The 19,123-nt window shown below is 32.5% G+C and overlaps 2 protein-coding genes across 4 annotated transcripts in view; one reads left to right on the forward strand and one right to left on the reverse strand.

Moving 5' to 3' along the window:
- The window catches only part of LOC126883336 (venom serine protease-like), a 486,705-nt gene extending 473,981 nt beyond the window's left edge, over positions 1-12,724 (reverse strand). The window contains exon 1 of the mRNA XM_050648773.1: positions 12,594-12,724. Coding sequence (XP_050504730.1) covers positions 12,594-12,636 — 43 coding nt within the window. The 5' untranslated portion in view covers positions 12,637-12,724. The remainder of the gene's footprint in view (positions 1-12,593) is intronic.
- LOC114327522 (microtubule-actin cross-linking factor 1) overlaps positions 1-19,123 on the forward strand; it is an 865,580-nt gene that overhangs the window by 234,095 nt on the left and 612,362 nt on the right. Inside the window, exon 1 of one of the 3 annotated variants that reach the window (XM_050648735.1) lies at positions 18,622-18,975. The exons of the other annotated variants lie outside the window; for them this stretch is intronic. The gene's annotated coding sequence lies outside the window, so the exon portion shown is untranslated. Of the gene's footprint in view, positions 1-18,621; positions 18,976-19,123 lie in introns of those variants that run through there. 3 annotated transcript variants of the gene reach the window in all.

The following is a 19,123-nucleotide window of genomic DNA, read 5'->3' on the forward strand; positions in this document are numbered from 1 at the left end:
GATATGTGAAAAACTGAAAAATAATTGGGGTTTGCTTAGTATAAAATTTTTGTAACGGCATGCGTTTTCACGATACAGGACGTTGAAGAACAAAAAGTTTTACACATTTTTTTCAATATTTTTCCGAAACTACTGGCAACATCGTATAATATTTGTTATACAAAAATTTTTACTAAGCAAAATAAAATATTGAAATAATAAATATGTTATTTTATTTTAAGTTTTTATTAAAGAAGATCAAATAGAAGAATGCATGAGAAGAACAATAAAGGATGAAGCCTAAAATGTATGTAAGGATGGGGCCAAGCAGGGAAAATGTAAAATTAGTAATAAAAGATTATTATTCTAAGTTTTGGACATATTTCATGTCATGGGACATGAAATTACGATTGGCAGGGATAACCAGACACATGAACTAAAAAGAAGAATCGTTCTTGGGTGGGCAGAATTTGGAAAACTGAGAGAAACTTTTAAGAGTGAGTTGCTCATATGCCTAAAGAGAAAGGTATTGATCAGTGCGTCCTCCCAGTCTTGATGTACGGATCAGAAACACTTACCTTACCTAAAGCCTCGGCTACCAAACTAAGAGTAACGCAGAGAAGAATGGAGCGGTCAATGTTAGGAATAACTCTGCGAGACAAAATCAGAAACGAAGAAATCAGGAGAAGAACAAAGGTGACTGACGCCATCAAAAGGATAGCTAACTTGAAGTGGAGATGGGCAGGACACATAGCGAGAATGACACATGGGCGATGGACAAAAAGGTTATTGGAATGGAGGCCAAGAGAAGACAAGAGAAGCGCCGGTTGACCGCCTACAAGATGGACAGACGACGTAAGAAAGTTAAATAAAAACTGGATGAGAGCTGCGCAGGATAGACGTGGTTGGAAATGAGGGGAGGAGGCCTATGTTCAGCAGTAGACTTTTGAGGCTGGATGATGATTGTAAGTTTTTATTATTACCTCAAATGCGATTAAAATAATAATTCCGGTACTTTTCGCAACCTAGTTTTCCATTTAGGTTCAAATGGTGACTTGGGTGTTACGTAACGTTTAGGTAGGGGGAGGGGGGGTACATAAAAACGTTACGGTGCGTTACATGGGGGGGGAGGGGGGTCAAAAATCTTCAAAAATTGCGTTACGTAATACTTGAACGCTCCCTAAATGAATGGGCATCAAATAGAAAAAAATAATGGAATAACCATATAATCAGAATGAGGGAGACACGTGTGGTTAAAATAGCAAGAGATAAATCACCAATCGGTAGAAGAAGTATCGACCGCTCGCGCAAAAAATGGAGTGACAACCTTACATAAAGGTATCAATCTGCCAATGAACAAGCAGAATTACTTATAAAGAGGAAGAAGAAACATTAAACATGATTTTTAATACATTACGTTATATTTGTTTATCTATGAATAAAGGTAAAATGAATTTCCATCAAATATTCTAATCAACTTCAAAAATTATTTTTAACATTTTTAAATACCCGGCTACATTGTAAAGTAGACACGTCCGACTAATTAACTCTTTCTAGTTCAAGGTTTTCTCGCTATTGACTCCTTTTATACTTTTTATACGAGCGTAAAAAGTGTTCTACATTATGTCACCGACGTTCATATGCGATAGTGTGGTTATTCAACAATAGATGGCAGGAGCGACACGTTGGATAACTATGGGAAGTTTTATAGCAGGTACACTGCTGGTATTCATTTATATAATTATTGTAATTTTAGTTACAATAATTATTGTCGATTATTCCCACACAACATTTTTGATGTTTAGTTTAAGGGGAAAGGCGCAAAATGTTGCCTGTCACAATTTTCAATGCGTTTTAAATGTATTATTCATTTTTTTCGATTCCTGAGAAAACTAATAAGTATTTTTGACAAATTTAAACGCAGAATGAAAGATTACGTTATTACCGAGGGCCAAAACTCCCTTAGAATAAATTGAAAGTTTCTTTTGAATGAAATATTTGCAATTAAAAATCACACTAAATTTTCTTTTTTGTTTTCACCCCTGTAACTTATTAAAATAAACATTATAGAAGTTTTCAGGGACTTTCGGCCCTCAGTAATAATGTAATCTTTCATTCTGCGTTTAAATTTCTCAAAAATATTTATTAGTTTTCTCCGGATTCAAAAAAACGAATACATTTAAAACACATTGAAAATTTTGACAGGCGATATTTTGCGCCGTTCCCCTTAAGTTGTACAATTTTAATACAATAGTTGACTTACAATTTTAATATTTTTTAAAACACCATCATTTTTAATTACAAAATATACGAGTAATTAGTTAAATGATTCTTGTTGTTCCTGATACCTTTAAAAAATACCATTGTAAGGGGATGGGTACGTATTTTCGGCTGCAATGCTATTCAAATGGGCATTCATTTTTTTCGAATCCTGAGAAAACTAATAAGTATTTTTGAAAAATTTAAACGCAGAATGAATGATTGTGTTATTTTAGCGAGGGCCGAAAGTCCCTGAGAACTTCTATAATGTTTATTTTAAGTTACAGGGGTGAAAAACTAAGAGAAAATTTAGTGTGATTTTTAATTTTAAATATCTTATTCAAAATACACTTTTTATTTATTCTAAGGGACTTTCGGCCCCCGTTAATAATTTAGTCTTTCATTCTGAGTTTAAATTTTTCAAAAATATTTATTGGTTTTTTCAGGATTCGAAAAAAAAATGAACACAATGTCCGTGGTAATATTTTCCAAATCTATCTTTGTCTTACAACGCACTCAGTCGAATAGAAATATTGTCAGCATTATTGTCAGTCAGACATTGACAATCAGTGACAATTTTAAATATTTGACATGGCATCGTAGTCCATTCTTTCACGGTTTTTGCTCTAAATTTTAAAGAACCGCTTGGATTGACATGGAATTTGGCATACGTATAGCTTAAATGTCAAAGAAAAAAAGTGATATTGTGCCGATGTGTGCTTTTGCCCTGGGGGTGACTTTCACCCCCTCTTGAGGGTGAAAAAATATATGTCCAAAATAAATCGGGAAATGGATAAACTGACTAATTTTAAGTAACTTTTGTTCTATAGAGCTTTTTCGCCAAGTCAACACTTTTCGAGTTATTTGCGAGTGAATATGGTCATTTTTCAACAAAATAACCACATTTTTAGACGGTTTTTCGTAAATAACTCAAAAAGTAAGTATTTTGTCGAAAAAAACGTTTTTAGTAAAAATATAGCCTAAAAAAAAGTAAAAAAAAATGGTGTACGCGTTAGGTCCCTGGATCTCGTAGAACCAGAGTTATAGCCAATGAAAAATAGATTCATATTCACCAAATTTCAAATAGAATATTTCGACGTGAAATATCCAAAAAATTAAGCGCTTTTTGGGGAAACCCATTATAACTTTTTTAAAGTGTTTAAAAAAAGCTTTATTTCTGTTTTTACAAAAAGTTTCTAGCATTAAATTTAAACAAGTTACGCTCAAAATAAAGTTGGTGCCTTTTGTTTTTGCAAAAAAAATCGGAAAGACCACCCCCTAATTAGCAACTTAAATGAAATTAATCGTTACCGCTCCACAAATTATTTTACTTATGTTGTGTTTATACGATCTGTAAGTTTCATCGGTTCAAAGTGCTTATTTTTTTAAAAATTTGGTTTCAAATTAAAATTTTTAAAAATTAAAATTTTGAAAAATATGCTTTTTTTCAAAATAACTTAAAAATTGTTAGAGATACCAAAAATCTCAAAAAACAAAAAAGTCAGATTTGGTTTTCTGAATATCATGTATTTTTTTGGTTTGTGTTAGACAAAAATTGATTAAGATTTGGTGTTTCTAAATTTGCATACATTCGTGATCAGTGACTCGTTCAACCCTTTTTAACTACAGCCCTTTCAATAATAAGGACTTTGAACCGATGAAACTTACAGATCATATAAATAATATATACACGAGTCAAGAAACTTGTGAAGTCGTAACGATTAAGTTCATTTAAGATACTAATTAGGGGGTGATTGTCTCGAATTTTTTACCAAAACCAAAAGGGACTAACTTTATTTTGAGCGTAACTTGTTTAATTTTGATGCTAGAAATTTTTTTCATACAACAAAAATGAAGCTGTTTTTAAACACTTTAAATAAGTTGTAATGAGTTTTCCCCGAAATTTGCTTCATTTTTGGTTATTTCACGTTAAAGTATTCCATTTGGAATTTGACGAATATGAACCTATTTTTCATTAGCTATAACTCTGCTTCTACTAGGTGTAGAGACGTGATATATAAACCATTTTTTTTTAAATTTTTTACAGGCTATATTTTTGCTAAGAATGTTTTTTCGACAAAATACTTACTATTTGAGTTATATGCGAAAAAACATCTAAAAGCGTGGTTATTTTGTTGAAAAAATGAACATATTTACTGCCAAATAACTCGAAAATTATTGACTTAGTGAAAAAACTCTATAGAACAGAAGTTACTTAAAATTAGCCAGTTTATCCATTTCCTGACTTTCTTTGGACGAATATTTTTCACCCTTAAGAGGGGGTGAAAACCACCCCCAGGGCAAAAGCACTTATCGGCACCATATCACTTTTTTTCTTTGACTTGTTAGCTATGTTTATGCAAATTTCATGTCAATCCAAGCGGTTCTTTAAAATTTAGAGGTTTTGCAATATTTTACCGTTAAAGAACGGACTATCGGGAATATTTTGAGTTGTTGATTAAATAATATTGATATATAGTGTATTTGATAAATAATTGATTTAAGACGTGAACACTTTTCTTCTTTTCTCGATAAAGTATTAGTTTTTGTTGTACATATAAATTATTACAATCACTGAATACATAGTTAGTGAAAAAAATATCACATATATTAACTGAATTAATAATTTGTAATTACATATACAAATAACAGTTATCCAAGAACATTGAAAAGCCATCTCTTTAAGTTAATTATGACATCGTCAAGTAGAATGACATTCTAGTAATGTTTATCCATACCAGTGTGAATTTTACTACACGTAATTTGTCGTGTAAAGACAGAAAAAGCAGGGATAGCCGTAAAATATTTGCGAATTATGTACTGCTGGCCTTAATAAATGGTATAAATAATAAATCAATTTTAATAAACATATTTTAATCACAAGCCTTCCTGAAAAATATATAGGGTGGGGCAGATAAAGGGCCAATTACAAATATCTCTAAAAACTAAAGGTAACTGAATCATGAAAATTTGAATTAAGGGCTTTTGAAGAGTGATCTATTTAATGAAAATATTTTTATCTATTTTCTAGTTGTACCGAGAGTAGCTTATAACTTCGTTTTTCTTAATGGGACAGATGGTATATTTTTACATTTTTGGATTCTCCTCGATGTCTCCTTTCTTAAAATATGTAGTAGTTTTCAATGTAAGGTAATATTTGTAATGTAATATTCAATAGAGATTTTGTAATATTATACAAGATAGTTTAAAAGTTAATAAGATTTTTTTTATTAATTTCTTAGCAAACTTCACACTGTATAATTGTACTCATTTGACATCAAAAACACTATTTAGGTTCAAATGATTTTTAATATAGTCTACTATTATTGTTAAAAATTATTAATATAGCAAAATGTTTACTTTTAGTATACAGGGTTGGTCGAAACTCGGAATGAGTCTTTTCAGAGTTGTCTTAAATGGAACACCCTATATTTTATCATTGGAATGAAATAATATTTTATGGTACTTTTTTATCTCTTGCATTCCCTATACCTTATTGCTTTAATTTTTGAGTTATTCATGCTTATTTAAGTCAAACATTAATTGCAACAAAAAATACGTGAAATTTTATTAGGTTGGCCGTGAAAATATTCAATCATAATTTTTTTTTTGAAAATAAATACATATTAATCTAGACTGCTTCTTAATTTATTAATATTAAATGTAATACCAATATGCCTACGTTTTTAAGATTGTTGGTGCGTAAAATATTAATAAATTCATACCATATTCTACCTAGTTGACTATTACCCAGATTTCTTTGATTCCTCCTGTGTGTTGTTGGATTTGATTTTGGAAGGGATAGATCTCAAGAAATGTGTAGATAAGTATTGGTTATTTTAAATGCTGCAGTGGTATTGTATTTATTGGAAAGTTTAAAAAGGATAAACTCTGTAGTCTGAGGTAAACGACCCTGAGTTGGTCGCTAATCTCTACCTGAGCACTATGATGAAATCTCAATGAGCAAAGATGAAATACATCCACATGGTATTGAAATAATCTTAATACATCGACTTAATGTCGACTACTTTACAATGTTAAATCTATCAATAATGTAATTTAGAGGTTTTTACACCTAATGAAGTGACTAGTTTCAAATACCTGTACACTGGACGTTCACACTGTTGATGGTCAGTTTTGACCGTAAACGTTTTGTGTATTGTAATTTTCTACTACCTTGTGGATACATGTTAAAGAATTTTTAATAAATTCATATACCAACATAAAATACAACAGAAGTGTTTACTTCAATGTACGTTGTATTTATTTGCGTGCATTTTTAATTTTTCTGATAAACTCTTTAAATAAATTATGGTATTGTTGTTTTCTTCAAATCCTTTCTTGTGTGCATTTCTGAATCGTTTGTAGGGTTTAGTTGTTTCATTTCAATGGACAATAATTTTTCGTTGAAATCTGCTACAGCAAAATCGGCTATTCATTGTAATACACATACACATTTAAATATTTATCTAATTATTATTAACGATTTTTTTATTTGTTGCAGGTAATTATCTATGGTATTCCAGAAGCTGTTTAATGCCAGGTACTCACTTATCCATAAATAGGTAATTATTATTGAAGTAATCATCTCTACTTTGAAAAGTAGCAAAAAGAAAATGAAGCATATGAAAATGAAAGATCGTACGGTACTAAAAAGTCAAGGAAATATTGACCCTAAAGAAATAACACCATAAATAAATAAATCTCTATAACTGTCAGACGAAACATTTAAAAATACAAGAACAAGAAAATATTAAAAACTATGGAAGAAAACAAAAGCATAAAAGCATTGAGCAAGAAAATCAAAAATGACAAAAAGGAAATCTTCCAACTATATTCCAACTCTTCCCAAATATCTAGAAGATGTCTATATTCAACAATGGACAAATCAGGGCTAATTGATGATGATGATGTGCAAAAATAACGTCAAATATTCTGACTAATGTTAGACGAGAATTTTACAATCGATTGGGATACTGCTTAGTACAAAATGGCGGATATGTTGAACATGTTTTATGATTTTATGTTTAGAAATTATCATAAATTATTTTTTATTCGTTCTTTAAATAATATAAACGTTAAGTAAAAACTTGGAATCACCGACTCAGTATTTTCAAACTTTTTTAAAATACTTTGAATTGTTGTCTAACCTCGAATTGGTCTATTAGAATATCGTACGCTAAATAAAGATCTGTCAGTGCTCGCAGTATAACTTCAAATAAACCATTGCTAAATTTTCCTCAGCTGAGTATATTTCATTTTAGGTCTGGATCCCGCGTACCAAAAAAAGTTGATTAATAGCAAGCTGAAAACTTGTTAACAGCTTAACGGTGTCTCGTCGGACAAACTTTGATGTATGGGAACACTGTAACATGGAAAGTGGGTTTAATTGTGGAACAGGTTAAAAATTTGGAACGTCAGACTACGAAAACGTACCATATATTTTATCGGACAGAACTTCCAATTGATTTATTACGCTTTCATTAAACTCTCATGCAAAAATCGGACGGGTATTTATCACCAACTGGGCATTTTAATAAATCCGACACGTAGAACATGTCAAATGACAGGAATTACGTTTATAAATTAAGTACTATTAACAAATTTTCAGCTTGTTAATAATCAGCTTTTTTGTGGTACGCGGGATCCAGGTCTATTATCTTTATTGCTTTTTAAACGATAGATCAGAAAATAAAAATATTGACAATTGAAATAATTATTAATATAATATTAACTTCATTTTGTCTGAACGCAACCCGTTATACACATCGTGTGGCGTATTATAGATAACTTTTACAACAATATAATTTGGAAAATGAACAATTTTAAATTTTTTATTTTAATACAGATTTCAATCCTCTACAAATATTCTCTCATGACTTTTGATGTAGAATAATTAGGGAAGCAGGAATTCAACAATTCAGAATTTTACATTGAGTTTCATTTGGCCCGTTTGACGATTCACAACCTGTATAAAAATATAGCTTTGCTTATTTACTAATTATTTATAATACGTCTTCTTCTTCTTCTTATACTTGTTGTAGATCTGTCGATCTGTTAATTCCGACGTTGAAGTATTTGAGAGGTAGACTACCAGTTATCTAGGGTCTCCCCGGTTGACGCTTGCCTGCTGGTTTTCCTTCTAGCGCAATTCTTGGTATTCTGTGCTCCTCCATTCTTTTTACATGACTGAACCATTCTCTTCGACTTTGCCTGCCCCATCTGACTACATCTTGCACGCCACATTGTTCCCTGATGATGTTGTTTCGTATTCTAGCTCTTCTTGTCTTCCCTGTTCTTAGCATGCTTTTCGTTTTATTGGTGTCTTCTCTTGATTCCATGCCGTAAGTCATAGCAGGTCTGATGCAAGTTTTACCAATTATAACTTTGCTGTCCATTCTCAATTTATAATACGTAATTTGCATAAAAGTAAGTAGCTCTTTTTCAGTGAAGAGGATCAGTTTTTTTGTTTAAACTGTATTATTATGTGTCTTATGCAAAAATTTGATGGAACACAATTTAATTTTGGTATTTGGACTTTGGGGGGGGTATTTTAAAAAAATATTTTGGCAAAATAGACTGCTACAAAACAGGCAGTAGGATAAAGTTGCCCCTTTCTGAGGTCCTATGATGGAGAAGTAATGAATTTATGCAAAGTCTTAACTAAAGCTTGTCAAAAAGATCCTATCTGCTAAATATTATCCTGTAGTACCAATATTAAGATATAAAATCGTACTTACTCGCTTCCTTATTGAAGGGTACCCCCTGTTAAAATAGACAAAATGCCGGCACTCCCAGACTTCAATTTTTTATTTTTTACGTTCTATGTGATCAAAAAATAAAACCCAGCGCAATTTTAAACCCTCCTCCACCCTTCTCCCTTCCCCACCAGCAAAACTTTAAAAATTTAAATTTAAAATTACCTTTTCAACGCATGGTTAATTTTGAAAATCGGTTATATTATTCAAAAGTTACCGAGCTAAGACATTTTATTCAAATTGTATGTATGTGTGTGAAAAAGTTACACCGATCAGAATTTTTTTCTGTGTTTCAAGAGGGGGTCAGGGCTGATTTAAAACCGGTGTAGTGACTTTCGACCACCCATAAGCCGGCTCTAGGACTTGGTAGGTACAAAACGGCATATTTTCTGGGGTATATATCTTCGGTTCAAGGAGAGACAGGAAAACCGCAAATACACCAAATCAATAGTGTTGAGTTAAGCTTTCAAATGCTGCCTAAGCGGTCAGGATCAGCCATACTGAACTGAAAAACTAAACTTTGAAAATTTTGATTTTTCGATAATTACTCAAAATTTCAACCTACGAATTCTGTCAATAACTGAGCGTTTGTAGAAGGACTCTAGACGCGTCTAACGGTGTATACTTCATATCCAGTAAAATTCGAATTTTTAAGTTATAGGCTTCATAAAATGATCAAATCTATTTCCTGTTGAAAAACACGGTTTTTCAAGCTCAATAATTACTGTAATACCTTCAGTTATCATACTTGACCTTGGATGCATCAGATACTACTTCTCAATACGTTTCAAACTCATGTTTAGTCATCAAAATCGGTTAAGCCGTTTAGAAGTTATCAAGCTACAAAAGTATAATCCAATTAACCATTATCGCCGAAGTGGTTCATGTAGTTGTCGTGATTACGACGCTAAATTTGATCGGAAATCCGAGTTCATTTACCGACCATCCCAATATTTTTTCAATCTATTTCTAATAAAAATCTAGTGAAAAATAATCTAGTGTACATGTGATCGACATTAGATCATTTGGGAGATAATGGGACAAAGGCGACCATTTATAAAGCTTAAGGTGTAATCGAAAAACATTACATTCAACTTCATATATTTAATTTATAAATAACTTTGAAAAACTCCTGATACAAGAATAAAAAAAGTTAAACGCCGTAAAAATGAGTGGCGCATACAATATTCCAGCTCAAAAGATCTGATATGAATATCACGTGGCGCAAAAATGTATTTTCATTTTGATGGAAAATAAAATTCTAGTTTTATTTTAAAAGATTTTTCCATAATATTTGCTACATATGAAGTTAAGCGCGCCACAAAAGAGCTTCAAAATTCGAACTGTATCAAAGTTACTCTTCTGTGGCGCGTTTTACTTCAAATTTAGCAAATATTATGGAAAAATCTTTTAAAATAAAATTAGAATTTTATTTACGGCGTTTAGCGGTCTTTTATTTTTGTAAGTAAGTAAGTAAGTAAGGTATGATTTATTGTCAAAAAATTTTAACAATTTGTGGACAAAGCTTATACAAAATAAAAAATACAATAAAAAACAAAAAATAGTAAAAAACTACAAACAAAACAAAAACAGAAACAGACACCAAGTAAATGGCGTGAGTTATACTACTTAATATAATTTTACAGTTATTAAGTACACATTAAAAAATTAAAAATTTTGCAAACAATATGTATACAACGTCAGAGCAAAAAGAAGGCAAACGAGGAAAGGGGAAAGGGAAAGTAAATCAAAAGTTCTATGCCGCTGCAAATATGTACACAAGTACTCGAAAGTAATAATCCTACAAGTCAATTTGCTGAATTCAAATCGTTTATAAAAAAGTCATTCACTGTATAAAAAGCTTTCTCCAGCAAATAAGCTTTCAAGGCCTTGCGAAAAGCGGGAAATGCTGCAATAGATTTGATGTTAGATGGCAGGTGATTGTACATTTTTCTCGAATTGTATAGTATAGAGCACTTAACCAGCTCAGACCGTGGGGTTGGCAGATAAAGATTATGATCCACGTTTCTAAGGGGATAGTTATGAGTGGGTCTCTCTGGACCTTCTGATGCATGCTTGCGGATTAAACAAACGGATTCAAAAACAAACAAAGAAGGAAGAGTTAATATCTTAAATTTTTTAAAGAATTCTTGGCAATGATCTCTGCTATTGAGTCTCAGGGAGTAACGAAGAGCTCTCTTTTGTAGTTTAAAAATACGCTCAAATTGAGTCGCACAACACGTACCCCAGAATGGAAGCGCGTACCGAAGATTAGACTCAAAAAGGGCATAATAAACGGTCCTAGAGCAGAACTTAATTTTTTGTGTAAGGCATCAATGTGCAAGTTCCATTTTAGAGACTTATCCACAATAAGCCCTAAGAACTTCACCGATTCAACTACCTCTAGACTGTTGTTATTAAGTACTAAAGGTTGCATCATACTGTTGTAAGGTAGGACTTTGGTTTTAGAAACGTTAAATAACAGGAGATTCGAATCGCACCACGATTTAATGGTGACTAGGTCTGTAGCTATGGTATTGCGAAGATCCATAATATCCGTGTTACTCCAAGTAATACTAGTATCATCTGCAAAGAGACATATTTTACCTTTAATGTTCAGACTAGAGATGTCATTTATGTATATCAGAAACAATATAGGGCCTAGAACTGAACCCTGAGGTACCCCACATTCTAATGGCATGCAAGAAGACGTCTTCGTGTCAACCCTTACAAACTGACTTCTTTTATTAAGATATGATTTAAGCCATTTAAGAGCATTTCCCCTAAATCCATAGTGCTGTAATTTGTCAGTCAAGATGTTATGGTTTACACAATCGAATGCTTTAGAGAAATCACAGAAAATTGTTGCTGTAGAGTGATGGTTGTTTAGACTGGAGTAAACATGATCGAAAAGGAAGAACATAGCATCATTCGTGCATTTGTCACTCAGGAATCCAAATTGATGTGGAGTAAGCAATTTGTTACAATTGTTACAATTTACGACAAACACAAGTGTATTTTCCAATTAGTATAGAATATCTACTAAGTTGCCATGAAATGAAAATATTTAAATTACTCATAAACTACTTGAAAGAAACAAATATAGTCATTTGTTATTAGAAAACTCTTAATTTTCAATTTAAAGTACTTATATGTAATTAATAAAGATTGTCGATCTCTTGTCCGACAAATTTACAGCCGTGTTTCGTTAGTCCGACATCGTAAATATGTTCCGCAAACGCGGAAATGCGTCTAACCTGCAGTCTGAAATTTTTCAGAAAGTGTTAGACTCGCTCAAACGAAGCAGTTAAGACCATTTTTAAGACTTTTGTAATCATCTTCCAAAAAGGACGATGTGCTGTGGACTATTATATTTATTTTAATCACATAGAAAAAATGAAAAAAAATGAGTTCTGGGAGTAAGAGCATTTTGCCTATCTTAACGGGGCGCGGCCGTACGTATGAGCATTTTATCGAGGATGTGTTACTCAGTTTTATCTCCATTAATTTTTAAAGAAAAATTTTTTCATACACAATATAATCTTAGTATAAGTCACATATAATTCATAAATCAAGAAAATAATGTTTTAAACTTACCAGTCGGTGTTTTTAATCCTTCTACGTTGTTACCACAAGCCATTTAAATAAATGAACGTATCAACCACTTTTTTAATCGTTTGCCCTGCGTTGCTAAATTTAACAAATTCGATGTTCTGAACCCGGAGAACTGGTCTTGACTGGCCATCGACGTACACAGTGCCGTTTAATCCAGTTGAAATTCTCGTTTTGAACGTGATTTGAAAAATTTTCTTGGCGAAAAGGTACAGTTACTTTCTGTACCTTTCTTTTTACTGTTATTCCTCGTAATGTATTAAAATAATTGTCATAGATCTGATACGTCAAAGAGGGAATTGAACGCATTTGAATTCATCGCAAGACTCACTTCTGCACCGTACTTACATAGTTACAACATAAATACGCATTTCACACCTAGGCCAGAGCATTTAGTACTAAAAACACCGGAATAAATTAATTTTTAAATACAGCTCCAATCGACTTGCAACTTTTTGCAATGTGTTCAATATGACGTCAAGAAAAAAGTTTACAATAGAAAACGGGGTGGAAATACAGTGCATAAAAGGCATCCAAAAGTGCATAAACATGTCAAAATCACTAATAAGGGCCAGATTTTGTTACTAGGGGGGTTTTTGAGGTCACTAGGACCCATGGGCGCCCATGGGCAGGGGGGACCATGGCCCCCCGGCTTTTCGGGTCCTTTAAATTATATATGGTTATCCAAAGTATACAAAATATAACGTGCAACATCTTCACGTCTGGTCCCACCCGCTGAAAATTTTTATACGGGCGCCCGTGCTAGGACCCTCGGATTACCTGATGTCCAATTTCGAGGCTTTCCGATACTAATTTGATTAAAACAGAGTACCCAGGTATAGCAGTCACACTGGGTACAATACGAGGGTCGGTTTTGGTGTCGTATTCGTGTTCATAAACCCCAAACCCCCTAGTAATCTGTTTCCATCAATTTAGTGCCAAAAACCCTCGAAACTCCAGAAGATGACGTGCCTTAGCAGTGACCATGGGCACCAGGTGTTCCGGGGGTCGGTTCTGATGGCGTATTCGTGTTCAGAAACACCAAAAAACCCTGAGTAATCTGTTTTAATTAATTTAGTAACGAAAACGCTCGAATCTCCAGAAGATGACATGCCTTTCGCAGTGAGCCTGGGCACCAGGTACTCCGGGGGTCGGTTTCTGATGACGTATTGATGTTCAGCGACCCCAAAAACCCCCGAGTAACAAAATCTGGCCCTTAATATAGTGATTTTTACATGTTTATGCACTTTTTGTGTATAAATAATGTTTTAAACTTACCAGTCGGCGTTACCACAAGCTATTTAAATAAATGAACGTATCAACCACTTTTTTAATCGTTTGCCCTGCGTTGCTAAATTTAACAAATTCGATATTCTGACTTTATGCACGGTAAATGCAATGATGTAATTCCACCCATTTTTCTCTTGTAGACCTTTTTCCTGACGTCATCTCGAACACAATGCAAAAAGTTGCTAATTCATGTTGTATGGCTGGTATGATTTGCAATTCGTAATTTCGTTATGAGGCTTAACATGCTATTTATGTGAATAAGAGATTTTAGCGTGCTTCTTACGCAAGCTATCTCATTCTTTTGTCTCCTACGTATTTTGCCTGGTTGGACCATTATTCTATCTGTATGTTGAACATTCTCACTTGTCGATCTGTCTGGACTTACGAATCCTACTAACTGCCTGTGACTTCTCTGGGTTTACTGCGATTTTCAATTTAATTCACCACTCTTCCAGACGATTTAGTACATATTGCAAACATTTTCTTGCTAGGTTTCCATTCAGACATCTTGCTGCTATTGTTGTGTCATTGGCATATACAATGAGCATAGGTCGCGAGGTGGTTGGTGTATTCGCGGTGTAGATGGTATATAGAAAAGGTGACAGTACTCCTCCCTGTGGATCTCCTACCTAAATGATTCCGACTTCAGACAGGACGTGTTCTATCTGAACTCTGAGTTAGGTACGACGAGAGAAGACATATTTTCTGGATAAACCCTTCGTATTGTATGGCAAGGAAGAAATCAATAGATATTTTTTACAGTTGAAATTTTTAAACCCTTGTGTGCATTTTCTTTTAATTACAGGTATAGTGTAATATTACAGCAGTTAACATAATTAAAATGTGAGGTTTAGTGGTACCTAGTATGTTTAAATAGATTAATGAAATGATAATGAGAAGAAATTTAAGGCCAAAAACACCGTACAGTCAATTGTATCATATTAGAACTGTGTTAGTGTACCAAACACTCATTTACTATATGCAGGATGATTCATTAAGCATGCCCAATCTCCGAGTTGTAGATTATATACTTCAAAATATTAATGTTTAACATAAATCACATAAATACGATGTGCTTCCTTACTTAGTTACAAGGTGTTTCATTTAAACCTTTAAAAACTATTTGTACCCAGCACTTTAAACATATTTGGCATATCTTTATCATACTTGGCAGAAAGTGTAGGTTACTGTACACTCTACTAAATTATGTTACATACACTTTTCTGGCTACTACCAGAGGTGTACGAAAGTGGTAAGTAAATGATTAACTCTTCCCAAATTCTACGCCACTGACGGATCTGCTATTTTAGCGTAATTTTTAGATTCTCCAATACTTTCTATGTAAATAATACATTGTTTATTCGTAACAATAAAATCATAAGATTTCGAGATATTTTAGTTAAAAATGAAGCGGCATCACTAATCAAAATAACTGTGCCGTTTCATTTTTAACTTCAAATATCTCGAGAACTAATTATGTTATCGTTACGGATAAAGAATATGTGATTTACATAGAAAATATTGGAGAATCGAAAAATTGCACTAAAATAGCAATTCTACCAGTGGCGTAGAATTTGGGAAGGGTCAACCATTTACTTCCCCTGTCGTACGCCTCTGGTAGTAGCCAGAAAAGTTTATTTAACATAATTTAGTAGGGTGTATAGTACTTACACTTTCTGCCTAGTATGAGAAATATATGTCAAATAGTTTTAAAGTCCCGGGTACAAATAGTTTTTAAATTTTTAAATAAAATACCCTGTAACTCAGTAAGGAGCTACATTTTATTTAAGTAATTGGGGTCAAATCTTAATATTTTGAGGTCTAGAATCTACAACTCAAAGATTGGACATTCTTAATGAATCACCCTGTATACACGTAATTACATTGTAGTCTTATCATTATATTTATCAAAACCTATATGGGAAGTACCGAGAAATAATTCGGCTGCCCCAAGTAGAAACACTGTATATCCATTTTTTTCAAAATCACTTTTATTGCATTTTTGGATTTAGGGTGTTGTTATCTACCAATTACCAAGGAAGAAAAAAAAATAAAAAATTAGTAGAACCACAATTTAACATTGCTATGAAACACATTATATCACATTTCATCTTCACCTCACCAATTTAAAATACATTATATCCATATCCCCAAGTATAAACACTGTAAATACGGGATATACAGTATACAATGTTTTTATTTGGTTTTTGGGATTTACAGTGATTTACCGTGGAAATCGCATGATTTACATTTTACATTCGCCAAGACCATTGATATTTCCAAGGCAATTTTTAGTTGTTTGTTAGTTATTGATGGTTATTGTGAGAAGTGCAGTAGAAATTTGTCGTGTATAAAATATTTAAGTTCATTGTATTAATTATTTAAAATATATTTTTAAAATTAAACTGGGTGTTACCTATTAATGATCAAATATGAATAAAAATCGAATAATATTTTAGTCTGCTGAATTCGAATTTATAACTTTCTTTTGCGCCGGAAGTGACGAGAATTTATTATAAACAATTAATTGTTTAAATTATTATAATTTGTAAACTAACAAATATAAATAGTCTCTACAAAATGAATTTTGTTCTTAAAAAAATCTAAAAAATAATGTTTGGTAAACCTTGACCAATAATTAGAAAACACAGATGCTGCAAAAACATTATAAAATTACAGAATTTAGTCGATTTTTCCCTTGTAAGTCGGCTGAATTTTGAGTAAGATAACTTTATAATAGCCCAAATTAATAAAAAAAACTACAAGCTGTAAAACTAAACCTATATAAATATTATATACAGGGTGTAACAAAAATACAGGTCATACATTTATTCACATATTCTGGTACCAAAAATAGTTCGATTGAACCTAGCTTACCTTAGTACAAATGTGTACATAAAAAAAGTTAAAGCCCTTTGAAGTTACAAAATGAAAATCGACTTTTCCCAAGATATCGAAAATTATTACAGCTTTTTTATTGAAAATAAATTTGAAAACCCCTCAAAAATTTTATGGGGGTTTTGTTCCTTTAAACCCCCCAAACTTTTGTATACGTTCCAATTTAATTATTATTATAGTACCATTAGTTAAACACAATGTTTTAAAAACTTTTTTGCCTCTTAATACTTTTTCTAAAAATCAGTTTTTATCGAGATATTTTGAATATTTGTCAAATCCACCACATATTTGTATATGGTTAAGTACGATTATGGACACTTGGTAATAATATGAAAATTTATTTATGATTTACATTTTTAGGTATATTTTGAACCATATTAAAAAAGAAGCCACATCTCGATAAAAGGTGCCTTATCGAAAAAATACAAAGAGGCAAAAAAGTTTTAAAAACACTGTGTTTAACTAATGGTACCGCAGTAATAGTTTAATTGGAACGTACACAAACATTTGAGGGGTTTAAATGCACAAAACCCCCATAAATTTTGTATGTAAACGTATTAAAAAGAAGCCGTATCTCGATAAAAACTGCCTTATCGAAAAATAATAAGAGCCAAAAAAGTTTTGAAAATATTGAATTTAACTAATGGTACCACAATAATAAATTAATTGGCACGTACACAAAAGTTTGGGGGGGTTTAAGGGAACAAAACCCCATAAAATTGTTAGGGGGTGCACAAATTTCACTATAATTTTTCTTTAAAATGCTCCTGCCATAAGAATGCCACTTGCCTATTTTCAATAAAAAATCTTGAACAGTTTTCGATATATTCGAGAAAATCGATTTTCATTTTGTGACTTCAAAGGGCTGTAACTTTTTTTATGTGCATATTTGTACTAAGGTAAGTTAGGTTCATTCGAACTATTTTTGGTCCCAGAATATGACTTTAATTTATGACCTGTATTTTTGTTACACCCTGTATAGTCCGTCGGCTATAACTTTTCCCATGCGGTACGATTCATTTTCAATCAAATTAAGTTAAAACAGAAAGTGAGACGTACGCCGATGTGTGTAGTATATAGTATACAAAATGCATATACACATCGACGTTCGTTTCAATTTATGTTTTGACTTAATTTGATTGAAAATGAATCGTACCGCATGGGAAAAGTTATAGCGGACGGACTATATACAAAGTTATAACAATAAACTAAAATTTTTTATTAAAAACTTCATAATATAATTTGTTTATATAGAGAATTTAATATAATTTGTATAAATATGTACCTATACAGAAATAATCGAGAAACTGATTTCTTTGATGCCTGAAAACGGATGATCGTTTTGGCGTACTTGGTCAGTCTCAGAGACACTAGTCACTAGTGGACAAGCTTTTCCATAACCCTGGATGACAGCAATTACATGACCCAGACACTGACCATTAAATTGTTGCAATTTGTTATATATTTGTTAAAGAAACTTGAATAAAGTATCATGTGTGGTACTTAATGTCTTTAAAAAGTGGGAAATTTTATACTATATTTCAGGTTTCCCAAATAAAAACACTGTATGTGTTCAAAACCTAGTCAGGAAATAAAATTCAGACATAAAAATATTTACTGAAAAACAGGAGTATTTTTTACTAAATTAATGTGTGTTCACTTTTATTTCAAACAAAATAGAAATTTGAAAAGTGAGTCCTTTACGTTCTCTCCTCTGGTGAACATTTTTCGAATTGGCGCTTACAGTGTTTCTATTTGGGACAGCCGAATTATGAGCACCATATCACCAACTTTTCCCAGCCTATCATCATTCCCCAAATCCGATTGCTCGTCCACCAAAAACTCCGTCGGGTCGGAGAATGAACGCACGTATCTGACACATCTCCGAGATATCTTACCGTACCCGTAAAGTCCCCAATAGTTACATAACCAAAGCCGCACATGCGCGTTCGTTTCGCCAGGTGCCCAGTTTACTTCGACTCGCAACGAGAGCAACATGTTTTACCTTACTACGTGGGCAAATTCCGCCGGAATGTGCATATGCTGAATCAAAGTAGGGTGTCATGACTGTCAAACAAAAGACTGTAGTGTCAGTGCTGGAATCTAGTGTGTTTTGGTGGAAAGATTTACAGGGGTGAAAGAATTTGTGTTCACGGAGAGTTTTGCCGTTCAATTTAAGGTTAGAATGAATGTTTTGCATCTACCTACAGTTAGAATTGATGAGATTCTTGTGATATAACTAACGGTATGCTGATGAGGAGGAAAATATCTAATGTGAGTAAGGTTTGTTAGCTAACGAGCGAATAGTATGACAATACATCCGTAAA

This window comes from Diabrotica virgifera, chromosome 4 (assembly GCF_917563875.1).
Source record: "Diabrotica virgifera virgifera chromosome 4, PGI_DIABVI_V3a".
Lineage (NCBI taxonomy): Eukaryota > Metazoa > Arthropoda > Insecta > Coleoptera > Chrysomelidae > Diabrotica > Diabrotica virgifera.